This window comes from Opisthocomus hoazin, chromosome 2 (assembly GCF_030867145.1).
Source record: "Opisthocomus hoazin isolate bOpiHoa1 chromosome 2, bOpiHoa1.hap1, whole genome shotgun sequence".
Taxonomy (NCBI): domain Eukaryota; kingdom Metazoa; phylum Chordata; class Aves; order Opisthocomiformes; family Opisthocomidae; genus Opisthocomus; species Opisthocomus hoazin.
Genome location: NC_134415.1, coordinates 128584124 through 128611270, shown reverse-complemented (window position 1 = coordinate 128611270; position 27147 = coordinate 128584124). Strand labels below are relative to the sequence as shown.

At 43.6% G+C, this 27147-nt stretch overlaps 4 protein-coding genes across 18 annotated transcripts in view; 2 read left to right on the top strand and 2 right to left on the bottom strand.

Moving 5' to 3' along the window:
* LOC104336467 (gallinacin-11) overlaps window positions 1-2936 on the bottom strand; it is a 40323-nt gene extending 37387 nt beyond the window's left edge. For 8 of the 13 annotated variants that reach the window (XM_075415006.1, XM_075415009.1, XM_075415011.1 and 5 more), the window contains exons 1-2: window positions 2848-2936; window positions 800-856 (exon numbers count right to left, since the gene is read on the bottom strand). Coding sequence is in view for 4 of the 13 variants with exons in the window: in XM_075415004.1 (XP_075271119.1) it covers window positions 2848-2926 (79 nt within the window). In the remaining 9 variants the exon portion in view is untranslated. The remainder of the gene's footprint in view (window positions 1-799; window positions 857-2847) is intronic. The other 5 variants (XM_075415004.1, XM_075415002.1, XM_075415003.1 and 2 more) reach the window with 2 other exon arrangements.
* A 1575-nt stretch (window positions 2937-4511) lies between these two features.
* Window positions 4512-25021, bottom strand: LOC142360638 (gallinacin-8-like). Of its 3 annotated transcripts, XM_075415018.1 has the most exons (5): window positions 24781-24865; window positions 22138-22296; window positions 20898-20988; window positions 20419-20552; window positions 4512-4648 (listed from the first exon to the last, which is right to left on the bottom strand). In XM_075415018.1, exons 3-5 carry the CDS (start codon window positions 20953-20955, stop codon window positions 4583-4585), a joined length of 258 nt encoding a protein of 85 aa, XP_075271133.1. In that variant the 5' UTR covers window positions 20956-20988; window positions 22138-22296; window positions 24781-24865; the 3' UTR covers window positions 4512-4582. The 3 variants fall into 3 exon arrangements, with proteins under 3 accessions (XP_075271133.1, XP_075271132.1, XP_075271131.1); XM_075415017.1 differs by lacking the exons at window positions 22138-22296; window positions 24781-24865 and adding an exon at window positions 24917-25021; XM_075415016.1 differs by lacking the exon at window positions 24781-24865 and having other exon boundaries at window positions 22053-22145.
* Window positions 4546-5016, top strand: LOC142360639 (gallinacin-10-like). Its single transcript, XM_075415019.1, has 2 exons — window positions 4546-4629; window positions 4880-5016. Exons 1-2 carry the CDS (start codon window positions 4572-4574, stop codon window positions 5014-5016), a joined length of 195 nt encoding a protein of 64 aa, XP_075271134.1. The 5' UTR covers window positions 4546-4571.
* LOC142360635 (uncharacterized) lies at window positions 5019-6550 on the top strand. The gene has a single exon (XM_075415001.1). It carries the CDS (start codon window positions 5505-5507, stop codon window positions 6252-6254), a length of 750 nt encoding a protein of 249 aa, XP_075271116.1. The 5' UTR covers window positions 5019-5504; the 3' UTR covers window positions 6255-6550.
* Window positions 25022-27147: the final 2126 nt, after the last annotated feature.

The window sequence follows — 27147 nt, the reverse complement described above, 5'->3', positions numbered from 1 at the left end:
TATTATTCCTTCTAGCCCTCATCCCTACAGAGTAATCTTCCGTTTGCACAGACTTTAGGGGCCCAGAGAACATTACATTCTCTATAATGATTTTCAGCTTTGTCATGTAAAGGTCTGTTTAATGTTGATTCACCGTGTGGGTTGCAACATGAGGACACATGCAATTGAGATCAAAGCGACCAAGGGTAGGTAATAATTGACTAGGTTCCCAGACCTCAGCATTGTAGCATCCCTGACCCTTACATGCACAGGGGCTCTCCAGCCTTTTCAGTGACACTGGAAAGCCTCTCGCACATCAGGATTCATTAACCGCTCTGCTGTACTTTTCTTTAAAAAGTTTAGGAATTTTCCCTAAAAGAAGACCATTCTAGATATCACAAGCACAGTGAGGACTGATGGAAGAACAGAGGTAAAACATGACTGGTGGCCTTTGCTTTGAGCCTTGTGCACCCATCTAGCCCATGCGAAATGGCATAGAACACCCTACTGACAAGTCACATCTGGGAATATTTTGCACAAGAGCAAAATTTATATATTACAAGACATCCACTAATATAGCTCCATGGAAGAAGCAACATTAGCCCTCGCATTCCGATTCTCTTTGTGCCCTTAGCAAGATGATGCCAAAGGATACCCCATGGGGTGGCAAGTTAATAAATGGACATGGCAGCGGTTGAGACTACACATGGATTTACAGATTGATTGGTCTGAGATTCTCCTTCCCAGAACTATGAGTGATGTGCCTATGTGTCAAGAGATGTAGGATGCCATGGAGAAGCAAGCTGGATGACAGCCTCACCTGTAGCTATCCAGGCCGAAGTGCAAAGAGTGCACATCTCTTACCACCAGCAGTCAGCTGTGGGAGAGAAACACCCCATTATTTACACTGCAAAGAAGAGAGCTGTAAATCTTCTTGCATTGATTTCTCACATAAAAGATTGTAAAAGCAGACTAGCCAGCTACAAAAGTAAGAAGACCCAAATATGTCCAGTAAAATTGCCCTGTGTGTACACAACGATGGTGATAAAATGAACGAGACTTCAGGCTATGTTCTTTTATCTTGTCTGCTAAGTCTTGGAAGTGTCAGACAAAGGGCATAATTGAAGAACACAATATTATCATAATTAACTAAAACTTCTTGGTCACTAATGGAAGATGAAGCACTGCAAACATAAATTACTCTACACGTATTGTAAGGATTTGTGCCATAATTAGGACAGTCAGAATACTGAAGTATGTGCTAACATGAACTTGGTTTTAGTGGGATGTAAGCATATGCTTTCCTGAATAACCATGTGCCTATGTAGTTTTAAAGGCATACGCATAGTTAAATGGCAAAATCAAGTCTTACCAGTGTCCAAATACATGTACTCCACTATAAATAACCATTTTCAAAAGTATAATAGTTTTTAGACTCTAAAAAACCTTCATCTCAACATTTTATTAGCCATTATCTCTTAAGCTGTGCTTCAGAGAACTTCTTGAGAAAATGTTGATGCCAAAAGCAATCAGCACAATATACGATGCTCATCATGAACTTTTGTGGGAGACAGTTCGTCAACCAGGAAGGGAAGAAGTGAAGAAAAATGCCTGTCTTGCAGAAGAACAAGAAATCTACACAGCCACTGTATGCTCCTCTATCAGGAGGAGGTGAGGCTTGCAAGGGCTGGCCCCACACAGCATTTCAGATTTTGCTTGCAATATCACCTTCAGGAAACTGTGCTGCTAAGGCAAAATTCAGCAAAACTGGATTGCAAACATCAAAACATAAATATCTGTTCATACCTTACAGATTTACAAAATAGAGAGAAATAAGGTCAGCACCATTCTGAGATATTGTGTCCTTCAATATCATCCAGAGATCTCCATTTGCTGATGTACCGAGTTCTTTGGAAACAGCTATTGGAGCACAAGTAAGGGAACTTCTGCTATTATAAGCTGTCCAAGTCTTCCTGATCTCAAAGGCAAAATTAAACACCTTTTCAGTGTCAGGTGTGTCTTCCCTTTCTCTCATTTGTTATCAATATGTTAGTGGAGTTCTTTATGTCTTATTTGCATTGCAGTATTCTTGCATTAAAATTTACGTTGATGGTTTTTTTTAACCTATTTTAAGATTTATTTTTTTTACCTATGAGCTTAGAGAGCCTGATTTCGCTGGGGTCAGTACCTACAATTCCTTGTGTTCCCAGCTTACATCTGGCAATCAAGGTTCAACAGAGATCTCCAGGACTCCTTCCTGACCCTGATTGTGGTGGGACACAGCTCCACACACACACCCCATGATGTTCCAGCTCCAGGTCACTGCTGTGCTGCACAAATTGTTCTACTCTTACGATATTTTATACAAGTTTGGCCTGTTTTTAAGCAACCAGCTTGCATCTGGCTTTGTTTTTACTAGGAACAAAAGTCATGGGATTTTCCTATTGCTCTGAATGACATTTTCAGGCTGCCTGTGCTAGCAGGGCTTAAAATGTTTCTTATTTTCCTAAAGGGCTGCTTTCCTTCTGCAAGAAATAAGGTTGTTCAGCAAGATCCATGAATGCTATGGCAATTTACATCACTGAAATTTAAATAATTTAACTCTGATAATAGATTTATTCTGTTCCACAGGTGGGAAACAGTACAGCCCTTAAAACGAGTGGAGCTTGTTCAAATAATGCACATGATAGCAGAGTAGTCACCACTTTCCCCAATGCCACATTCTGATTTTATGTGGGGAAACTGTGAGTCCTCCTTAACGTGAACTTCTTTCAGGAGCAATGAGCTCTCAATAAAACACACTTCTGTTTGCAAAACATCACAACACTGTTATCCTGTCTATATGAAAGGCAGATGGGGGAAACTCACGTCTCAATGGGTCTTGCTCCATAAAAACAGAAGGGGTTTGTTTCCTGGTTTCCTCAAGTTCATGATGGAGGTCAGACATCCATCACTCTGTCAGGGCATCCTCCTGACAACTCACTGAAAGAGAGAAGAGTGACAAATCAGGTCTCCTCTTCAACAGAACTGGAGAAAGCTGGAGAGTTGCTGGCAAAAAAAGTGATATTTTCCAAGGCAAGGCTACAAAAAAAGACATTCTGGAGTGCTTGGCATTTCCTGGCAATTAGGTTTTATGGGTGGAAGAGGGAAATCAGTGTTTATCTTACAGTTATTCGCTGCATAAACACTTAGGTAACTCACTTTGTTGCTCCTTTCTCAGCTGCTTAAGCTTGCCCATTAGTATGTAGATTAAACATAAACGTCAGTAATGTTTTCATCCTAGGAATAATTCTTAGAACAGGAATACCATTAACTCCCAGTTAAATATAATAAACAAGGTAATAAGGAAGCAAACCGCTGAACCAAAATGCCAGAGCTAGGAACTGCAGGATCTTCTGAGCTTTGACAGAGATTAAGCTGTTTATTAGGTGTGATGGTATTTGGGCAAAGGAGGATTCCCATGGGTGCAAAGCCATTGCAGTCCTTTGACATCTACAAGCCCAGGATTTCATGAAGAAGAACCTTCAGTGTCTTGATCCCCTAATCAATGCTTCTCAGAAAATTTGCAGCCACGGGGATCATGCTCTGAAGCGAAGCACAAGAAGGCGTTGCACTTCGAGGTATGCTGTCTGCCCAGGCATTTCAGACAAACTCAGTCTTTTAAAAATCAGTCACAGGTCTGCACCTCACATACTGCGTACTCGACTCTAGCAGGGCTAAAATTAGCCACCTAATGGTCCTCCAGGGACTCAGAATCAGTCACTGGTTCAATCACTTGCTGACATTTCATTCTGAATCTGGACATCAGCTTGTCTTCGCTGCAAGGAGAGCCATCACACCCACAATCACAATGCAACTTCATAAATTCTTAAGGAACCAGCCCATTCTCCCAACATTTTTGGGGTAATATGAGGGGAAATAAAAAGGGGATGTCAAAAGCTGGTAAAAATGCAAAGCACTCAAGGGGGCATAGAAGTGAGAATTAGAGGGAGAGAGCTCTGTGTCAACCCTCTACAGTGGTTGAGGATGTCCTGAAACCTGTTTAAAAAGTGACAAAGCAATGTTGCACCAACTCAGATGTTTCTCACTGCTTTCCTCTGCCCTTGACATCATCCACCTGGTGACAGGGATAGGGAGACAGAGACAAAATGTTATGTGACAGATCCAGGGTCAACACTGAGACCCGACTCCAACGGTGGCTGACTGCCAAGCCCTCTGCTTGATCCATCGCCATGCTTGTGCTGGAAACAGGTCTGCAAAAGCCAAGCGAATGGGTGCAGCTCAGCAAGGCTTGGCTGGTGGTCGCATTATATAACTGTCTGACACGGTCTGTGGAAATTCACCCTTGGGGGTTGCAACATGTTCGCTGCACGTTTCATTGCAACCTGCGATAAGGGGGATGACCAGTCTCCTTTCCAGAAGGTTGGCTGCAGTTACTTATTGACAAAGCACTCAGCCGTCAAACTTGCACAACCCCGTGCACCCTATAAATACCAGGTACCTTTCCTACCCTCTTCCTCAGAGAACCTTCATCCTCCATCCATCTTTCAGACACTTTGCAGGAGCACGCAGTCCACAACCGACCCGCAGCCATGAGGATCCTCTACCTGCTCTTCGCTGTTGTCCTCCTCCTCTTCCAGGCTGCTCCAGGTGAGAAGCAAAGTAGATCCTACAAAGAATAAAAGGGCTTGTAAGCAGAAGTGTGTACATAGGTGGAAAAAAGCATCCGTCAACTGTCAGGCAAAATCTGACGGTGTTGGGATGGTGCTATGCAGTGGGTGGGACCAAGAACATCTGTGCTCATGATGGCAGTCTTCCTAAAAATGTAACGCATGAATTATTGCATATTTACCCATCATAATTTTAGACCAAAACCTGATATTTCAACATCTTCCCACAGGTTCTGCAGATCCTGTTTATGCTGATACCGCAGAGTGCAGGAGCCAGGGAAATTTCTGCCGTGCTGTGTTTTGCCCTCCCACCTTTACTGTCTCGGGGTCGTGCCATGGGGGGCTGCTGAAATGCTGCGCTAAGTAAGTGCCACAGGACTGAAGGTCATCAGAGACTGTTTTTGTTCTGCCATGTTATCTACCATTTCTCTGAATAATATACACAACTCCATGGGGCTTGTAGGGCAGACGTTTGTGAGACAGTCCAAACAGAGGATGAACGTCTGTACATCGCAGATCTGTGTTTAAAGACACAACTCATTTTAATGGAAGTTATGTATGAGAGCAAAAGTTCAGGAATGTCAAAATTTCCCAGAATTCAATATTTTTTACTTTATTTTGAATTTGGTCAGGAGAGAAAAAAAGGAATTTTTTTCAAGAAATTATTAGGAAAATATCTTACACTATTTTTTATTTTGAATTTGGTCAGGGGAGAATAAAAGGATTTTTTTTCAAGAATTATTAGGAAAATATCTTACACTATTTTCACCAATCAAGGGAAACAATGTCTCCTCCCTTCCTCCATTATTTTCATTTACAAAATGACCTAGAAAATTAAATTTTAAAGCAGGAAAAATGTTTAGATTACACTTCAGCAAATCCAGCTGGCGGCCAGTCACAAGTGGTGCCTTCCAAGGCTCAGTTTTGAGTCTGGTCTTGTTTAACATCTTCATCAATGATCTGGATGAGGGGATTGAGTGCTCCCTCAGTAAATTTGCAGATGACACCGAGATGGGCAGGAGTGTTGATCTGGTGGAGGGTAGGAAGGCTCTGCAGAGGGATCTGGACAGGCTGGATCGATGGGCAGAGACCAGCTGTAGGAAGTTCAGCAAGGCCAAGTGCTGGGACCTGCACTTCGGTCACAACAACCCCATGCAGCGCTCCAGGCTTGGGGAGGAGTGGTTGGAAAGCTGCTTGGTGGAAAATGACCTGGGGGTGCTGGTCGACAGCCAGCTGAGCAGGAGCCAGCGGTGTGCCCAGGTGGCCAAGAAGGCCAATGCCATCCTGGCTTGTACCAGCAATAGTGTGGCCAACAGGAGTATGGAGGTGATTGTGCCCCTGTACCCGGCACTGGTGAGGCTGCAGCTCGAATGCTGTGTTCAGTTTTGGGCCCCTCACTACAAGAAGGACATTGAGGTGCTGGAGCGTGTCCAGAGAAGGGCAACGAGGCTGGTGAAGAGTCTAGAGAACAAGTCTTATGAGGAGCGACTGAGGGAACTGGGGCTGTTTAGTGTGGAGAAGAGAAGGCTGACGGGAGACCTTATTGCTCTCTACAACTACCTGAAAGGAGAGTGTGGTGAGGTGGGTGTTGGTTTCTTCTTCTGAGTAACTAGTGACAGGACGAGAGGCAATGGCCTCAAGCTGCGTTAGGGGAGGTTTAGATTGGATATTAGGAAAAATTTCTTTCCTGAAAGAGTGGTGAGACATTGGAACAGGGTGCCCAAGGAGGTGGTTGAGTCCCCATCCTTGGAGGTGTTTAAAAAATGTGTAGATGTGGCACTTTGGGATATGGTTTAGCAGGCATGATGGTGTTGTGCGGATGATTGGACTTGATGATCTTAGAGGTCTTTTGCAACTTATGATTCTATGAGGCTACAAAAATAACAAGAACCTTTTTATTCTTACAGGGTTATCCCACAGTAAGAAGAAAAGGCTTCTCTGGGTCAGTGCCCTTATACCAGCAACATTTCCACTGCCTTGAGGAGGTGATTTTGATGGATTCCTTCTCTATCTAAACCCTTCTGAAAATGAGCATTAAAAGAAGCTTCCAGAGGGCACGTCTTGTTAGCACATCGCTTCTGGATCCAGGTTTTTCCTTGCTGAAGTCACTCCCCTTTTTGCTTTTAATACACAAGCCACTTTGTCACCTTGGCCACCTGTTCCAGCCTACCTCACTGGTATGTTTGGATGTTTAATCAGTTCAGGTTCATTCAGCTCTTTGAGGATGTGAAGCAACATATATATCATTATTTTATTCACTTGCAAAAATAAATGTCTTCTTTGACCAATAACTGTGACCTCTTTTTGTTACTAACAGTAATTTTGTCTGTGGTTTTAACTCAAGGCTTGTTGAGTCATGCAATCTTAGTAAACAAATAAGTCCACGCAGTTTCACATATTCCCAAGTGATTTGGAAAAGGGGATGAGTAAAACAGCAACCAGGTTTGATGATGATACTGAAGTATTCAGGATGACAAGACTGAAAATTGAGTGTTAAGAACTGTGCAAGCAACTCTCCGTAGTGTGTGAGTGGATGACAAAATGTCAATCAAGAAACACCTGCAGCATTGCAAACTTTATATATATGTATATATACATAAATGCTTTATATATATGTATATATATATTCTGGATTTCATAAACACAGTGATGGGGTCTGACCTATCTCTACCCGGAAACAAGATCTGGGGTGATGTATAGACTGTTGTTGAAAACATCCGACCTGCGTTCAGTAGCAGTCATAAAAGTAAATTAAATGGCCTCTTTTAATCAGTAGTACAGGTATAACCATGAGCTCTATAGTGCTAAAAACGCAAAACCAAAGTGGTTTTTGTTGTTTCCTCCAATAGTTTCTGATGTACAATCAATTTCTTTTCTCCAGTCACAGCTAGTCATGGAGGTAAGAAGTCCATTTTTTGGAGTCAATTTCCTAGATCTGTCTTGAAAAGATGTTATGACAGCACAGGGCTGATTTCATTCAGGTGCATTAGTAAAAAACTAGGAGTTTCCCCGTGGCACTGGAGCCTATTTTTAAGGAATTTAATTTATCCCCATGTCTCTGAATTTGGAGTTGTATGAAGCCAAAGAGAGACATGCACCTTCTCTGCAACTGTAGTCTTTTTTTTTTTAATCTAAACAGTCTAAAAAGAACCCCAATCAAAATCCCAAAGGAAATGCAGAAATCAAAAAGGTCAAATTAACACAGAGGTTGTGCAGCATTTTATTTCCTCCTTTTAGTCTTAACTTCCCTATTAAAAGCTTGACAATGCTCCTGTCTTGTTAGTCTGAGAGGGACAACATGTCCAAATTTTCCCTGTTATTTTGGAAATATCATGCATGAGGTTTCTATAAGCTGTATTTGTGCAAGAAAAAAAATCTCTTGGCTTCTGCAGCTTTGGATTTGTCAAATGAGGCTAGATCACCTTCATCTGAATCAAAATGTACAACAGGACCGTACTCTGTAAGTGTTAAATGACACCGAAGGGCCACATATTCCATCTAGTTCTCTGGGCTCTTAGACAGAAAAGACCTGAGGATATAGCAGTAACCCATGTTTGAAGCTGTGCCAAGTAACTGGCCTGACTGGAGTATTCTTACATTTATATCAGCAACTAAAAATTCCAGGGACAGTTTTCTGGTGAAATGGAAGACTGCTTACCAGATCTCTTGGCCTCCAAAATAAGACAGTTGCCTTCAAGATGTGTACCAAGAACTGTTCCTGTTCTATGCTAACCGCTGAACCATGCCCAAGATTTGTTCAGGAGATGGCTAACTGACCCACTCCTAAGCTACACCAAAGATCCTGATACCATTCAAAGAATCACAGAATCACAGAATGTTCGGGGTCGGAAGGGACCTCTGTGGGTCATCTAGTCCAACCCCACTGCCAAAGCAGGGTCACCCAGAGCAGGCTGCACAGGACCTTGTCCACGTGGGTCTTGAATATCTCCAGAGAAGGAGACTCCACAACCTCCCTGGGCAGCCTGTTCCAGGGCTCCGTCACCCTCAGAGGGAAGAAGTTCTTCCTCATGTTCAGACGGAACTTCCTGTGCTTCAGTTTGTGCCCATTGCCCCTTGTCCTGTCGCTGGGCACCACTGAAAAGAGTCTGGCCCCATCCTCCTGACACCCATCCTTAAGATATTTATATGCATTCAGAAAACAGGCTAACTTAGCAAGTATGTCTCACTGCCTATAACCTGGTCCTGTTCAACTTCATACTACAGACATGTATGATCTGTTCTCCATCCCTCACGCTTCTCCTGAAAATAATCTCTGATATAAAGTCTGGGTAAATTCAGGACAGACTGAGCCTCAGATTTCCCTCTTGTCCTAATAAAACAATTCTCCAGCGTAGAAGTCATAAAAGTGTTACTCCAAATAGGGTTGTGTCCCCTTCTGTCTCTAGATGCTGCACCTCATGTCCACCAAGGTCTTTTGTTTCACCCCAGCAGCCACCCTCACTGTCATACATGACATCATACATGAGCCATTCAGGCTCATTTTCCCATTTTTGCCCAATTTCTATGGAGCCCCTTGAGTCTCTGTCTCACCTCTGCACTCCCTTGTGTCCCCTGACTGGAGCCTAGGGTTGACCTCAAGCAGGACATCTCACACAGCTCTCCTGTGTCCACGGCTCTACAGGGACCTACTTCTTCCATACCAGTATCCTGGCCTATCTCTGTCATGCACTGACCACTGAGAGTTCTTGCCAAGAAGTTCCTCATCACAGGTCTGTTGAGAACTTGTCTCCTACCATTTTTTATTTCTCTTGAAGAACTGACAGGAAGGCAGCTGGAATCAAACTCTTTGATAGGGCAGCTCAAGCTACGGAAAAAAAGAGGTCTTTTGACTGAAGTACACCTTCCAAAACTAATGCAGGACCTCATAAAACCTCCTTAATCACCTGAAGAATGGATCTGTTTTCAAAACGGTGATTGGGATATGGACTTTCCAAAAATCTGCTGATCGGTGACTTCTTTCCCTCACAGCTCTCTTCCATGGCAGGGAGCCAGACTAGCGATGGGCTCATGACTGATCTCGGACAGGCACTTCAGTCACTACAACTGGATTTCCCCCACTGAAACCTAGTTCCATGCATGAGCAGCCGCTATCAAGTGCTTCATCAAGGGGAAAGAACATTGTGTACATTCTGCCCACTCTCAGTAGACATCTGTGCCTCTCAACATCATTTTTTCCTTGCACTTAACTTTGGGACAGGGGAACTCAACACTGCTGCTTGCTGCCACCTTTTTATTTACTCCTAAACCACAGGAGATTTTCACTGAATTAATTTTCCCCTTCTGTTCTGGCAGATTAGTTGCCCATCAGTTGCAAATAAAAGAGGGGACTCTCCTTCAGGTCCAAAGACCTTTGGACTCCTCGCCCCGAAGCCACGGAAACAGACCCCAAGAGGCAATTTCCCAAGTTGAAAAGGCAGACAAGCAAACCAGCAAATCCCTGAAGGAACAGTGAGACAAAGAGATGAATTTACTCTTTCTAGGTGACAAATTGCCATTTCTTCACAATGACAGGTCCCATACAAAATCCCCCACCCTCTCCTTTGCTACCAGGTCAAATATTAACTCTAACAGACACCTCGAGAACAACAGCTTCCCACCAGTAACAGCCCTACCGCTTTCTCTGCAGGCTGGCAACTGTTGCCAGCATCTTCTCCTGGTGCTCAAGGAGAAGAAAGAAGTGGGGCACCTTGCCCAGGGTCCCTTTCCCAGTGCCAAGCAGTCTTCAAGGTGGCTGTTATCTCCCCAGGGGTGTTTACCTTTCCATAGAGGGGCCTGGACCGGCGGCAAGCATTGCTGCTGCTCTCCAGCTGGAGCTTGGGCAGGGAGGTGAGGAGGATGGAGCTGTTCCCCCTTTCCTTCCATCTCCCTGATGTTGTTTGGTTCCAAAGAGCACTGAACAGTGCGCAACACCATGGGCCAACCCCAGCTGGGCTTGCTCTGCAGCCTCACTCCCTAAAACAAACACCCCTGCCCCTTGTGCCGCCTGGGACAGGCAAGAGGAGAATTGTGCAAGGAGTAGACAGGCACATTTTCTTTCTCCGTTGAGTCATGTTATTTTTGCAAGCAGCTTCACACTCAATGGCTGGCCTAATGCTAGGATGCATGTGGATGGGATGCCTGTCTGAAATCTTGAGTGGGTGTTTTGGATTGTGCAGTTGCATCTATGTCCTAGCTCACAGATCAGAACTCAGAGAGCTGATCAATGTTCGCTATGGCTTGCTTAAAATAAGTTTCCAGTGCGCACACAGACACAGAATGTTTGAACATAGAAGACTGACTCCTCAAAACTTCTTTTCCCACATTCAGGAGGAAAACAAAGGAAAGGTGACAGAGGATTCCTTCCTGATCCCCTGTCTGAAGCAAAAGCAAAAGGCAACACAATACAGAACAGAACAAGGTGCAAATTATTTCACCTCCTGTGCCCCTCGTCTCCATGGATGGGGTAGGTGACCTGTAAAGGCAACAGCTCATTTGAAAACCTGTGCCTCTGCCTCAACAATGTGTGTGAAAACACATGGCCTTTCCCTAGACCACCACTACCCTCCCCAGTTGTCACAGCTCTCTGGCAGAGGTCTGAAGCTCCATTTTCTCATCACGTTTCCCAAGATCTCCATCACAGCAACCCACAACTGGCAGTCTGGGAGGTACAAAGGGAGGGAGATGTGGACTTGATACCCCCAAGCATCTTCTGGGTCTTGTGCCCATCACATGAGACAGAGAGATAAGAGGCTTCCCTTCCTTCCATTGGACCTCAGGGGGCCATGGCAATGCTGCCTGTGCTGTCTGGTCTGCCAGCATTACACAGCTGCCCAACTTGCTGAGCAGGGACAAATGTTCATGAAGCATGGAGGGGAATTTGTCTGCTTTGCCACCTGCATACTCTTGCCCCTTCTCAACCTCTACATCTGCCCTTCACTGCAAAGAAAATTTTTGCTTGTTTCTAAACTCGAGTTGTGACAGAGTGAGCGAATGTTTTTTCTCACAAACTAAGCACGCACTCCATGCCCTACACCCAAGCTTTTGCAGCTTGTGTACCAGATACAGATGTCTCTGCCCTCTGCACACAGACGTAGCTCACCTCCTGCTGTTATTCTCCATCGCTTCAGTCTCCTGCTCTCACTAAAGCAGTAAAAAATTAAAGAGCCTCATGACTTGATTTCATTAATGATTCTTGGCTTATACTCTTTGAAAAAAACCACACTTGCAGTTCTCATATGTCTCAGGAGTGGCATTTCTTTGAGGCAAGTAAAGTATTAAGAGTGCTGTACAAAGCTCTGGTGACAGTTCCTCTAGTCTACTTTACATATGGCTGGTCTTTCATACACATAAAAAAAGTCTTTTTTTTATTCTGATAAGAAAATGTTGCAAGGTGATAAGAGATGTAGAGACACCACATGCAAATAGACTTGGTATGTTGAAACTACAAAATCAGGAAGAGAGATGTGAGTCTCTTCGTAACCAAATCAAGAAGGTGACAATCAGCAAGGGAGTATGTTATTAAACCAAAGTTATTTTGGGCAGAGCATGAGTGGGTTTAGGCTCTCCACAAAGGCTAGACATGGAAGGTTCAGCCCATGAGAGTATGGTATGGGAATTCAGTGCCTGTAGCAGCAGTGACCAACATGACCTCACTGTTTTCAAGTCAAAACTTAGCTGACTGCTGAAAGAGAATCAAGATGTAGTCTCCTGTGACAGTATGGCACAACACACAATGGTGTCCACTCCTTTCTGTCTCATGTCTTCTTCTTCAAGGTTTGGTAAAAATTCATGGCTAAAGTCACAAATATAAGTAATTTAACTCTGAACCAGGTTAGAAGAACGTATGGGAGGCTGGAGCTACTACCTTGCCTGCAGATTTTATAGCCAGGAGGGGGAATATCCACAACCCTTTCACCCCTACCCTGCCTTCTTCAGTTACACCCCTACAAATCCAATCCAAGCAAGGACTGAAGCTCTGATCCCTTCCTGCATTCGAGGAGGAGGGTCTGTTGCCTCCTTCTTTCTCACAGTCTTGCAGGCCAGCTGCCCAGCCTTTTCTCACTGTGCCTGGTAGCTGGGTGGAGCACAGGCTGTCCAAATACCATAGCCAAGAGCCATGGGGCATCAGCAGATCTGCATGGTATTGCAGATCTCAGGGACCCACCTCCCTCCTCCTCCAATCCTTTGTCCTCCCCGGGTGTAGCCCACCAACTGGCACAGAGCATGGAATCACAGAGTGATTTGCCTGCTCAGGTCTTCTAGCACAATTTGGTCATCACTCAGGTCGGGCACCTTCAAATGTATTAGGTTGCAACACCTTCACACATCACCAGTCTCTATAGTAACAGGGCAATGAACTTGCTGTTCTTCAGACAACTGCTCCTCTACCCCCCTGGCTGTCTGCATTGCTCCATCCCAGGGCCCTTATAAGTAGGGGAACTAGCAAACTTCTGCCTCAGCATCACCTTCTGTCCATCTTCGAGCATCTTCACATCTGCAAAGGCCATCCCACTACCAGCTGGCAGTCACGAGAACCCTTCTTTTCCTCATTGCTGTTCTCTTCTTCCCCTTCCAGGCTGCTCCAGGTAAGACTGGAAATCGGTGAGGTGGAGACAGAAGGGTCCATGTGCAGAGAAGTCCATTAGAGCACAGCACAGAGGTTCAGGTCCTCTGTGCTCTTGGACTCCATGGTTTTCGCATTCCCTAGTCATAGTCCTAATCTTCAAGCTATTGAGTCAAGTTCCTTGACAACCTTCCTGTTGGTGTCTTGCTAGCATCTTGCGTTCCAACAACATGATGACATGATGGAAAAAAAGATGCTCCTGTGTGTTTTGGCAATTCTGAGGCTGATACCTAAGATGCAACCCTGACATGTGAGAGCTTTCTCTTCTCACATTTGCACCCACACCTCCTGACTGTGTATTCTAGACCAGCAGACCTTCTATATTTTTGGAAAAAAAATAGCTGTGACTGGGTGTTTGCCTGAACTAGATGCTGTCTATGTGCATTAAGTGAGTTTGGAGAACGTGCATCATTCCAAGCTGTTTGGGGGACTTCAGAGAATTTTAAGCTCTCTCCATCCCTGCTTTTGTTTGCAGTAGACTCAAATTAGTACCTACTTTGCTAGACCAGAAAATGTCTGTCTACTTAATGAGGAAATGTAGAACCACTTAGGCCAAAAGCAGACACCTGTAGGAGCTTTAGAGAAAGCCTGTACTGCATGCTTCTGGATTGCTTTCTTGGGCTTTTTCTATTTTATATATTACAAACAGTATTCTCTATTTCAAAACAAACTGTAAACCCCGAGATGGCTGCAGGGCTGGTACAATTCCACCAGAGACTCTGGGAAAGGGCAACAAGTTATTTTATACCTCTTCCTAAAGACTTATACACAGAGAAGACCCATAACATTATCAGGCTTCTTAATTTAGGAAACAAGGGAAACCAAGGTGTAACGATGTCTTAGAATCAGCTGAGTGAAATCAGCAGCACACAATCCTTGAATAATATGTGATTAGGAGAAAAGACTTAAGAACCACTAGGAAAAATTGGCTGAAATTTGGTAGATCTAATTTTGAATAAAGCTTGCATGCCTTTTAAGTTAAGGATAGAGTCCAATCTGATGACAGCTGTGGATTGAGTTAGGCACGGAAAGTACTGGGTAAGGTGTTCGGGTTTGTGCTTAGCAAGCACTCAGGGCAGCAGATAAGGGGCTCGTCTGCCTTTTAAGTGCACAGATACACAGGGCTCCAGGTTTAATAAGACATCCATTTATATCATATAAAAATAGCACAATCTGAATCTCAGGCTGAGCATTTCAATGGGAACAAGTAATGTTTAGTCTGGAAACACTATGAACTCAGACTTGGAGATGACTTTTCAGCTGGGATAAGCCCAGGCAGATCCCCTGATGATGGTGGATCTGCAGTCTTTGCTGCCACCTGAGCATTTGGCCCTTCATTTCTGAAGATATGGATGTGATAAAACCAGCACAGCATCTTGCTAAACCACATGGAGCACTAGCAACAACAGTTACTGACTGTCTTTTACAGTGTATAGTTAAGTATATAAGATATTTTAGTTGGACAAATGTTTGTTCCATTGGCTTGGCTGTGATTAAAATTATTTTTGTGAAGCTTTATGCCATCTGTGTTATCTGTACAATATTTTACATGGCAACAGAGTGCACAGATTTCCTGTGAGCATGCTACCCATGCTCACAATGTTCAGTGCTGCGAGCAAGCTATTCAAAGTAGGAGATAAAGATTATGAATCGTAAATATGCTTTACATTTGCTGATACCTGAATGGAAAGTTTGAAGAAAGTCAGTTAGGATGTTTTTATTTGAATATCATCACTTTTTTTTTCTGCGGGAAATGTGACATTAATTTTAAAAATACATTTTCCTGTGTTTCCTATGACTTTTTCACATAACATAGAACTTCTGTGTGTAGCTTGGAGTGACAAGCACACGTCTCCAAGAGAGATGCTAAGCAAGCAGACAGCTAGCTTCGGGTCACTATTAACCAGGCAGACTGTTTCTCCAGGCTGTAATGGAAAGCTGCTAGCATTACAGCCTCCTCTTTTGGTTAGTTTGCATTTCATATGGGTGGAAAGACCTTAAGAAGGTGTGATCAGGTTATCCTAATTGAAACTAGACACTGTGGCAGGAAACCACATGCCACGCCAGTTAAATCTGACACCACAGCTCTCCAGTTCTCTTCCTTGACAAACGAACGTGAATTTTCGCTTGGTTTTTTTCTCAGCTTACAGCCAAGAATCCGCTGACACCTTAGCATGCTGGCAAAACCAGGGCTCCTGATTGTTCGCCGCATGCTCTGTTCCTCCGGTTGACATTGGGACCTGCTGTGGTGGGAAGCTGAAATGCTGTAAATGGTAAGACGATTTCCTCCAAAGAAATGCTGCTGAATGAAGAACAAATAGATTTATTTGGCTTTTCCCCCTTTTGGCATGAAACAGGCCACCTTCTCCAGCCCGTTATACTGTCCAAAAAACCCCTTTAATTTCTGGGGTTTGTCTCTCGTAACAAAAAGACAGAGCCCTGTGGATTCAAAAATACCCATCTGCTCTCTCTGAAAAACCACAGGAAGAAGCTGATGATGAGCAGGGAGGAACCTGGAGTTTCCACATCTGCTATTGCTAATAACATATCGCTTATCAGTCATAACTTCTTCCAGCATTCTGCCCTGGTACCAGGGAAGAACCGGCTCACACTGAAACTCTGCCTCCCCTGAGCAGGGTGGACACAGCCGACTTGAGACAGCTCTGAGGTCTCCCCCTCAATCCACACAGGCAGCAGCATGGAGCTCCGCACTACCGAAAAAAAAGCTTATTGGCACAGAATAACCATTAAGCAAGTCAGGACTCATAGCAAGGATGCAGTTCTCCATCTGGGTTACTTTATCTGGTGTAAAGTGCCAGATATTAGACCGAAGAGCCACAGGACATTTTCCACCCTCTAGGAATAAAGCATGCTTTCATCAGCACCAGTGAGAAAGCTTCTGCATTTATAGGAGATATCCCATGCAGAGTGATGCTGTAATATGCCATGGTCCAGCTCTGCAGTTAGTGACATTTCATACCAAAGGAACTGTAACAATCTACCCCTTTTGGGGACCCATAAATCTTTTTTTTATTACTATTTTTTTTATTACTTGCATTTGTACTTAATCTAATTGAGTTTCTGTGAAACATCGTGTTAAAGGATGCAAAACAAATGAGAAGCCTTGTCATCTTTTTTCGTAGAAAAAGGGCGTTGAGGGCATGGAGGAAAAGTGAGAGGATCAGCCACTTTCTAAAGTGCAGCTCTTTATTCCTAAGCTAGTTTTATTCTTCAGCTATACCCTGGCAGGTATGCTGGGTCGTCATCAGCTGCAGCTGGAGAGCTGTGGTGTGTGCTGAGTGGTAACATCCACCTCCTCCATTTCATCAGGGTTGTCTTATGGCCAGAAACACAGGTCAGCAGCCCAGATCACAAGAATCTCTGGGTTGTCTCATGGCCAGAAACACGGGTCAGCAGCTCAGATCACAAGGATCTCTGGTAGTCTTTAACCCTATGCATTATCTACACATAGTCTATGGTAGTCTGAGATGGCAAGGTGTTGTTGGCTTTTTGGGTGGAGACAGATGGACTAGCTAAGCACTTGATTTTTCTTTGCAGGACAGCCAGTTCCTAAAACTGACACCTCACTGACCACCGAGACACAAGCTCTGGGCGTCTCAGACATCTCCCATTTTTGACATCAGTGGATCCCAGCCGTGGTGCAAGCCAGGGGACCCTTTCCCATGGGGGTGAAGACCCTTAGGAGCACAAGAAGATCTTAGGAGGGGTTCTTGTACCCCGATAAAGAGATTTGCAGATTCAATTCTAGTAAAAGCAAGCCACTGTGAAACCCCATTGCTGACATTTGCTTATGTATGTCAGGGTGTCTTTTGCTGTTCTTATTGTCTATAAAAATCAATCTGTAAATGAAATTTATTTAGATAAATTAATTTAAGTGTTCGTGTCACTGAGTTCTGTTCCATCATCCTGCAGTGTGTCTGGGTTACAGCGATTTGTGTGGCAACATATTTATTAATAAATCAAGAAGCACTAGAGCCCATTCCTCCTGCCATCCCAGTCCAGGCCACCAGGCTGGGGTTCAGGAGACAGACTCAGTCCCCTGCTCTTCTACAGGGCTGTGTCTGCTAGCCCAACCTGAAGAGCTGGGAACAGCAATGTGGAGAAACTCTAGGGTGGCAGAAGGCCAACAGCTTTAGGTCTTGAAACTCCCTCTCCACATTCGCATCATTCTGCTGCTGCTGCCTCTGTTTGGTCTAGACCACCATCATGTCAATGAGATTTTACTTCTTTGGATCCTAAGCTAGTCAAACTATTTATCACTGCACTATGCTGTCTAGAGGCAGTGGGTTGCATGTCCACCACCCTGGAGCCTTGACACCTGCTGTTGCAAGATATAGACACATCTCCTGCTTCTCTTCTCCATCCCTAACATCCCAGAGTGCTAATGCAAAGGCCAGGTGGATTTGAGATAAGGGATAACTAAAAGCATCCATGCTCTCCTTGCCATGAGCTGCTGTGGATGGTTTTAGGATTGCCCCAGGCGCTAGACATGGTCAGTTTGTGCCAGCTTTCTGCTTGCCTAATCACAGTGGATTTGGAGGAATAATTCTTGGCTGTTACTGGTCACCCTAATAATGAATAGGACCAGGCCATATTCCTGTCCATACATAGGTTCAGTTTCTTCTCCTGCTCTGGGAGAAGTTTACCACAAGGCACATCTCACACTGACTCCAGGTAAGATGAGAGCCAGATCTTCCAGCAAAAAGACACATCAAAATCTGGGACCTGGACAGACTGGATCAATGGGCAGAGGCCAATTGTAGGAGGTTCAACAAGGTCAAGTGCCGGATCCTGCACTTGTGTCACAACAACCCCACACAACGCTCCAGGCTTGGGGAGGAGTGGCTGGAAAGCGACCCGGTGGAAAAGGACTTGGGAGTGTTGGTCAACAGCCGGCTGAACATGAGCCAGCAGTGTGCCCAGGTGGCCAAAAAGGTCAACAGCACCCTGGCTTGGATCAGCAATAGTGTGGCCAGCAGGAGGAGGGAGGTGATTGCGCCACCGTACTCGGCACTGGTGAAGTAGCACTTGGAATACTGTGTTCAGTTTTGGGCCCCTCACTACAAGAAGGACATTGAGGTGCTGGAGAAGAGCAACAAGGCTGGTGAGGGGTCTGGAGAACAAGTCTTATGAGGAGCGGCTGAGGGAACTGGGGCTGTTTAGTCTGGAGAAGAGGAGGCTGAGGGGACACCTTATTGCTCTCTACAACTACCTGAAAGGAGGTTGTAGTGAGGTGAGTGTTGGTCTCTTCTCCCAGATAACTAGCAATACGATGAGAGGCAAAGGCCTCAAGTTGCATCAGGGGAGGTTTAGATTGGATATTAGGAAAAATTTCTTTACTACAAGAGTGGTGAGGCATTGGAATAGGCTGCCCAGGGAAGTGGTTGAGTCCCCATCCTTGGAGGTGTTCAAAAAACATATAGATGTGGCACTTTGGGATACAGTTTAGTAGGCATGGTGGTGTTGGGGTGACGGTTGGACTTGATAATCTTAAAGGTCTTTTCCAACCTACCATTCTATGATTCTATGAAAACAATTCCTCACATGTATAAGGATCAGACACAAGGTCTTCTGGAGCAAGTTTATTAAAATTTATGGAGATATGTAGACCAAGAAATACAAACTCCCCAGCTGAGCATTCAGAATCTTCGGGAGACTTTGTCTTCTAGTGCTAATATCATTATTGTTAACTCTAAAAGGAAAAGAAAATAATGAGTATCTGTTCTGAGGGACAAAGGAAGAACCTGCTCTGCATCCTCTTGTGAGGACAGACTTCCTCATGTTGATAATCTGCTCTCTGGGGTAGATGATGGCTGCAACATAGTTTCAACAGAAAAAAATTCCAGAAAACTGAGAAATATTGGTCTTTTCTGGGTGATTCAAGAATTTCTTTGGAGTTTCTTCAGGTTTTTTTTTTGTGGAGAAATTGTTTTTCTTTCAGTAGTTGTTCATGTTTTTCTCTGTGCATGTGTGTGTTAAATGCATATTTTCAGCTCAAAATTCCGGATTTTCTGATGGGATGATGCATCTCTTGAATTGCCAGAAGCTCTGCTTAGCCCATCTGAGATGCAAACAGTCACTAATCATACTGAGAAAAAGGAAAGAAACTTCAAGATTTTGCTCTTATAACCAGGGAACGATTTGAATAAAAAGCAAAAAAGGGATTGAGAAGCAAAAGAACCAAGAGCTGATATTCCTGGATAACTCATTAGTGCTTAGTACAATATTCACAGTTCTGTGGTTGCTGAATTTTAACCATAGATTGCCTTTCTATTTTACTTAATAATGGATTGTCCTCTCTCTACCTGAAGTTTCCTACTCATCTTAAAATCTTTAATACGGAGAGGAGTTTCTGCTGCTAATGCTTAGTTTTTAACATCTCTGGTATTAATATTGAACAAAGTTTAAATAAGAGCCTCTAAAAATAAGACTAGCTGCAGCATCTTTGAGCAAAAAAAGAAACAGAAAATGAGATATTAGAATCAGTGGAGGCAGAGTGTAAGTTTTCATGGATATTTGTTTCTGCAGTTTCATACTGGAGTAAAGATACAGACTGAACTTTCGGATTCCAGTAAAGAATTCAAGAAAAAGATACAATTTAATATTTTGGTTCTATCTAAAAAGGGAATATTAGAGAACTGGAGAATACACCTAGCAGAACAACATGACTTTCAGGTTCTTCTTCTGACTCTGAGACTTGCCAAACTTTGCAATGTGGAACATACATGTTTCCTACGAACCTGACCCAAATGTCCCAGGACTCCAAACAGCGTGCACATTGAGAGACGTGTCATTCGAAGCCAGTACTACTCATCATGAGTAGTATGAACAAGCTAATGTGAACAGCAGAAAAAAGAGCTCATTTCTAGCTAACTACTTATCTCCGTCAAAGAGATTTGACTGTGATCTTTCTCATGGGGCACTCAAGATACGTCATTAGTGGTACAGAGGGAACTGGTGAGGAAATCCTTGGAAAATCCTCTATCTGAGCGTACAGAGTCTCTGCTCCCTTGCCAGATTGCACTAGGGGAGTTTCGCATCTAAAGGGCAGACTGGATGTGTGAAAGTGAATAATAAACCCATTCCCCGAAGAAACACCTCATTTTCATCAAATTTGTAACTCACCACAGTCCGACAGCAAGGGACCCCTTCCTGGCAACGTCCAAAGGACCTTGTATTGGGTAGAGGACAGTGGTCGGTGGAACAGGTGCCCCCAGCCTGTTTGCATTGCAGATCGTTATTAGGAGCACGCATGAAACCTGCACAAAAAAAACCTCCAGAGTCTTGATTTTCCTTCTCAAAGAACACTAAGAACAAGTTAGGGCTATAGCATGATAGCAATATTCTAGTCTGTCTGCAGGCTGGCCACATTCCTATCATTAAATTCCCTTTTTTTCCAAAGCGGGAGGGTCCAGTGCATCCAATGGACCCAGCTGGTGTCTGTTCAGTGCTAAAGTCTGCCCAGCACGCTGGCAGCACTAGTTGGCCTTGGGCAAAAGGGACTAAAACCCATTCTATTATTTCTATTTCTATTACTATTATTTTAGGTACTCCAAGGTCACAATCTTCGCTTTGCATTTCCTTTAATTTTATGTAACTCTCACCTGAAGTGCCTTGGATCATCAAAAGGAGAACAACAAAGAAAAGGGAAAAGATCTTCATGTCCAATTTCAGTGCCACCAAATACAATGGCCACTAAGAAAAAAAAAGAAAGAGGTCATGCATTTGTCAGTACCTGAGCCAAACACTATTTATGACGTACAAGGTGCAATTCATTGATACAAATTGTCATTTTTTAAATAGAGCAAATGTTCTAGTATAAATCTAGAGAAATATTGTTTGTTTTGAGGAAATATATTTTTGAAAGTACATTGCATAATATCAAGAAAATGTATTTATGCCTGTAAAATGTAAAAGAATGAGAAGAATATTGTGATTTTCTTTCCATCAACTGCAAAGATAGCCTATACCTGCTCCAGTGAAGACTCCTACACTTGAATCCCATACACCCTGGATGTTAGAATTTTAAAAGAAAGTAAGAAACGTAATTAATTTCCTCAAATTTTTATCCCAGTCTCAGAAAATAAGCAAGATTTTCTTCAGTCACTTCTATAACTTATATGCTACTACATGCACAAAATCATCGATATTTCCGTTTAGAGTTTTATCCTTTTATATTTGAGCAACTGTACTGGATCTGGCTGGGATGGAGTTAACTTTCTTCATGGCAGCCCATACATATAGTGCCATGCTTCATGATTCTAGCAAGCTGCTTAATGACAAAAATGTCCATTTTATGTAATTATCACATATTTTGCTTCATATATGTGTAGATATTCACTTAAGCCATTCTATTTTCTCTTGATAATAAACACTCAGAAACTTTAATTGTTTGAATAATAGTAATTTTTGTAGCTTACAAGCCAGTAGTGATTCCCTGAAAAAATCTTTACAGAAAAATGTGAGCCATCGATTTCTTAATGTGTGCCAGCAGAAAGCCTCAAAGTATCTCTCCACCATTACTTCTTGCTGCAGATTCCAATTAACTTTTGAAAAGGATACAAACTGCTACAATCATTCAGAATCACAATTGTTGACTATAATAATCAGCCAAATGCATTACTGAAATACCAAACATTCTACATTTCAGTTGTTTATGAGAATTTAACGAAGCTGGAAAATTATACTTCTTGGAATGATGAACTTCTTTTCAGAGAAGTGAAGAATATTGTCAAAAAGATAGGTATTTTTCTCCTTACCAATTGAATCCATGTGGAAACTCTACACCTTTGGCTCACCCTAAAGGACTTCAGGAGAGGGAGCACAACAGCCAGTCTGTCCTACCTGGTTCCTCTTGATGGGGAGCTTCAGAGAGTGATGTCTTGCCCCAAAACCACTGTCTTTATGCGTTGCTGTTGACGACAGAGCTGCCACGGACCGGCTGGCCAAGGACGTGGGCCTCTCACAGCGATTCCCAGCAGCCAAAATGTCACTTCCCAGCAGCTGATGAGAAATGGTGACCGCTTGTGAACTCCCACTGCTTTCTCTGGCACATGAGTTGGCTCTTCTGAACAGGACCTTGCACCACCCCGCTTTGTGTACAACACATTGATCCATCACGGGTTGTGAAAAAATTATCCTGGGACGTACACTGAAAACTGCTGGTTTGGCTCCAGCAGGGACGTTATTCTACAGGGCTGTCCCATGGCCACAGCGCCTGGTGCTGGCTGTAGAAAGGTCCTCTCTGAAGCCTGGAGGTGCCTACAACAACACCTAAACAGCTATGTCAGGAAAGCTCAGTTTTTGCACAAGACTTTCAGGAAAAAAGAAATCTCCTGATAGATCTTGTGGCTGTAGGCAAAGTCTTGAGAGGACAGAGGAGATGAGCACCCAGCCTAGTTCAAGCAATCCTTAGTAGCAGCACAATCACACGGAAGACCACGCTTATCTGTGCATATAGATTAATTTCATTTTCATGCATTTACCACATCTGCATTGTACTCGTCGCAGAGGAAATAACTATTGTTGGAATAATTAAAGTTACAGAGAGGCATCCACTTCCACGCACCCACTTGCTAGGTGGCCAAAGGAAACCACCTCCACAAAATGTGTTGTCAAACTGCTCCCCTGTGTTCCCAGAGGGTTTGGACCAGAAAGGCTGATGGCAGCACTGTCATCTCCTGGACCCCGAAGGCACCCAGGTGAGCCTAGAAGATGTTGTGCTTTGATTGGTATACTACTAAGAGTCTAGAAAAAAAAAACAGCATCCTTGTACTCCAAACAGCCACCCAAACAGCATCCATCAACCCAAGTCACCTGTATCCCAGAAGAGGGCAATGAAGAGCTAATACTGAAATTTGTCTCCAGCAGCTGCCTTCAGTCAAGAGTACATAAATTATTCTGACAGCAGGGTTTTATGGATTTTCTTCTTATTTATACTGATGTCTTCTGATTCCCAGTGTTGATACATGAGTGAATGATGTTTTCTGACAGTCCATCCTCAAAACCCTCACTGTTTTACAATCTGATGTGGACTCCTGCAATGGGCAAGAAGCCAGTGCTTGCTCTGAAAATCGAATGGAACCTAACAGGTAACAGAAGCAGGTCCAGGGACAAGGAGTGTGGGTTTTCCTTTGCCTCAGCAGCTGGACACAGCCAACGATGAGTGTCTGGGGCACATTTGCTTCCTTTAGAAATCGTCAATCTCTGTGTCACAGGAGCCCAAAATCCTGTTTACTTAGGCCCAAGTGGTATGATAGGGAAAAAACCAAACAGGTGCTTTAACCATGGAGAGAGAGACAGCTATTTTAAATCACATTCCTGTATAATTTAATTGATGAAACATGTATATGTGCTTCACAGTAGGCAGGAGCATTTGTTTCTATTGTTTGGGTTGTTTTTTTGTTCTTTTTTAAAATAAATTACTTAATCAAACAATGAAATTTAGAGAGGCAGAAATAAACACTGTAAATATTAAATCCATAAACGTGTTCCTGGAGGCACTGAACTGAGCCTTTGGGGTCTGACAATCAGTCATCTGAAAAGGACCTTGAAATAGGATAATCTTAATTTATCTTAAATAGGATAATAGGAGAATTCCCACTTCGTGCCACCTGCTGAAAGTGGTACCAAACAGATCAAAGCTCAAATACGAACCAAGACTGGCATAAGATCTTGAACTAATTAGTTATACCTGTTGTTATACTTGGTGGTAAATTTATTTTTAATTTCTTATATATGGTACTTAAACTATGTGTTATTTTAAAGAGAGTATACTGTTAATGACTCTAAATACTGTTTTGACTACTCAAGTTCACAAAGCAATACACTTTCCTAACTTGTTTCTTGGCAATTAAACGTGTGTAATAAAAGAATAAATATTGAATATCAAACATATTATATGCTGAAAGCATTTTGACAGCTGAATGTCTTGTTCAGTTTCCTTTCTCTGCAGTACTGCAGAGGATACTGTGTGGAGCCCCAAAAATCCTGCTCTTCTTTTACACAGAGAACACATATAAGCACATAGTTATTTATATATATGTATATGTATATGTATGCCTGTGTATATGTATGTATCTATTCATAATATAGAAATATTCTAAGAGAAATAAAGGCTGAATTTTCTAAACTGCTTTATATTTTATCTTATCTGAAGAACATAAGTATATAAAAGAATAATCCAGATATTCTAATCTGCAATTTACTTAGGAATAGTAGTATATTAATTTAAGTAATTATTTACTTAAAGTTGCACATATTCTATAATGACGGCATTTCTTACTCTCCCATTTTTTTACAGTTCTCCTAAGGAATCCACGCTAAGATATATGCATATTTATATATAATATGTTGTTAATATGGTAGGACTCTTCTAAATCCCAGCTGGCTTTTTATCACTCAGCATGGCACAGACTCCTGTCCTTTGTGAATATCCTGGTCTCAATTCTTTTGCTTACGCTTAGACAAGATGCCCCTGTGTCCCACCTGGCCTCCCTGGCTGCTCCAGATAGGCTCGGTCTCCTCTCTCCTGACCTTGTCCACCAGTCCCAGGTGGAGATGTGAAGGCAACAGGGTTAAACCGTGTGTGTTTATATATCACCTCCCTCACACCGCAGCTTACCTCTGATCATGGGGTGTCTTCAGCCAGCTTGAAGACATAAGGGTCCTTCACCTTCTGTCTGCCATCCTCTTCCTCCAGCGTCCTCTGTGCAAATGACAGGGAGGGATGATAGACCTTTGGTACAATTTCCCAATGCTTGTCCTCGCAGCATGTCCACAGTTCGCAAAAAATAGCATGAAATCCAGCCAGGGAACAGCCCTGCTGTCCATTCGGTGGCCTTGGCCAGTCCCATGGAAACCTGCCCAGACCTGACCTGGTCAAAACCCACCTGGAAATCACAGCTGCTGCACAGCGACCGGACTGCACCTCTCCCACCTGCAGAGACCTCTGAGCTCAGAGAAGACCTAAGCAAACAGAGGGCTTGCCAGCTGCTTCCAAAGCCCTTGAAACCCTTGGGGAACTAGAGAGCAGAAATTCAGCTTTACATCTACAGAGCAGCAGTAATATTTGTTTGTGCTTCACTGGCTATATTGCAAAGCCAGGCTTTGTGCCACATGAAGAATTTACCCAGCTGGGACGAAAACATAGATTTAAATAACCTGAAGGCAGACTTCTGAACTGACTTTCTGTTCAGGGCACTCAAGCAACTAGAAAGTTGTTAGCCTGCCTTGAGGAAGATATTCACAGCACTGAGATGTCTTAAAATCATCCACATAACTCCTCAGAGAGAAACAGCCTGTTCCAGTCCCCTTCCTCACCCAAGTGTGGCATTCCTCCTCGCAGCAAGGTTTCTGGTTCTCCCAGTGACATGGTCCAGGAGGTCTATAAAGCACCACAGCAGTCACCAGGGGAAGTCAGTGACACCGTCAGTGACATCTATACAATTACACATTTATTTTTATTACAGTGGGACATGTCTCATGGACACAGTTGTTGCAAAGAGAAAATTCAGGACTGCAGGACTTCACAGAAGTTTTAGGTTCCTCCTTTTCCTTTAATCCAAGGTGGTTTTAAGCATTTTTACGCATATGGCCCAATTCAAGAGCAGCAACAACCCATGCAGATTTTGGGCTGCTGTGATTCAGGATTCCCAGCATCTTTTAAGGCAAACATAGTTTTTTCTTTCACACAAAGAAGCCATAAGCAGGCAGACGCTGGGGACTCCTGCTCCATCCCAACATCACCACTGCAATTAATGTCCATGAAACTTGGTGCCACTCTGCTCCCATCTCCATCGCAAACACTATCTAGAAAACCACCCTTCTACCCTGTGTAATTTCCCTGCAAGTCCGTGTTGCTTTTTTCAAGCCACACGCTCTTCCGAAGGGAAAAGGGTAGACGCAGCTGCGTAATGGTCAATAGGGAAAACAAGTGGATGGAAACAGAGCAAATTCTCCAGGAGAGAGACGGGGAGAGCTGCTCCTTCTGGTCATGCTGCAAAACCCAGCAGGGAGCATCCTTTGAAGGATATAGTCAGTTATTCAGAATAGAATAGCAAAATATGTGGTATAAAACTAAGCACTGTGAGACAGGGACGAAAGAATTAAATTATTAAGTATTATTTTCCTACAGCTTTTACATCTGTCTCTCCGTAAATCCTTCTGTAACCTTCTATTGCAGCCCAGATTTCAGCTCTCCGTGACCCAGTGGTCAACTCTGCTCCAGCCCAGCTGTACAACGAGGCCTGGGATGCTGAGGAACTGAGCAAATTGGGTGTCAGATTTGTAATAAATTCTCCTCTCTGTCAATCTTCTCTTTGCACACTTAAAAATGCATGGAGGGAAAAAGAAAGACAACTGGGGATTGGTGCAAACATGAGGCACTGCACAGTCAGGACGCTGCTGAAGACCCGTCTCACAACTGTGCATCCCACCTCTGGGGAGCTGGTTACAGCTTCCTCCCACCTCTCCTCTTCATAACACCAGAGGCACAAGTATTGCACAGCCCAGCTGCAAGGCAGCAGCCTCCGAACGAGGGCACCATGCATCTGGATCTCCTGCCTGGTGTGACACAGTGCAGCGAAGTGTCTGATGGCCATGCTGACAGCAGATCTTCCCACCATCCTCCAGCTATGGAGACGAACTCCCTGTGGCATGGGAGAACAGATCTGCTACTGCAAGGCATGGTTTGACCTTAAATTGTTGGCTCATGGAGAATTACAGACAAATCATGGACCGTATTGCAGCCTTCCAGTACCTGAAGGGGCCTACAAAAAAGCTGGAGAGGGACTTTTGACAAGGGCAAGTAGTGATAGGACAAGGGCTAATGGCTTTAAACTGAAAGAGGGGAGA

What these genes read in the sequence shown, in the direction of transcription:
- LOC142360639 (XM_075415019.1), top strand. Translation starts at nt 4,572, where the DNA reads ATGAGGATCCTCTACCTGCTCTTCGCTGTTGTCCTCCTCCTCTTCCAG. An exon ending in CCTCTTCCAGGCTGCTCCAG is followed by an intron (nt 4,630 to 4,879) that starts GTGAGAAGCAAA and finishes ATCTTCCCACAG; the next exon opens with GTTCTGCAGATCCTGTTTAT.
- LOC142360635 (XM_075415001.1), top strand. Translation starts at nt 5,505, where the DNA reads ATGTTTAGATTACACTTCAGCAAATCCAGCTGGCGGCCAGTCACAAGT.
- LOC142360638 (XM_075415017.1), bottom strand. Translation starts at nt 20,955, where the DNA reads ATGAAGATCTTTTCCCTTTTCTTTGTTGTTCTCCTTTTGATGATCCAA. An exon ending in GATGATCCAAGGCACTTCAG is followed by an intron (nt 20,553 to 20,897) that starts GTGAGAGTTACA and finishes TTTTTTGTGCAG; the next exon opens with GTTTCATGCGTGCTCCTAAT. An exon ending in TCCCTTGCTGTCGGACTGTG is followed by an intron (nt 4,649 to 20,418) that starts GTGAGTTACAAA and finishes TATTCTTTGTAG; the next exon opens with GATCTACTTTGCTTCTCACC.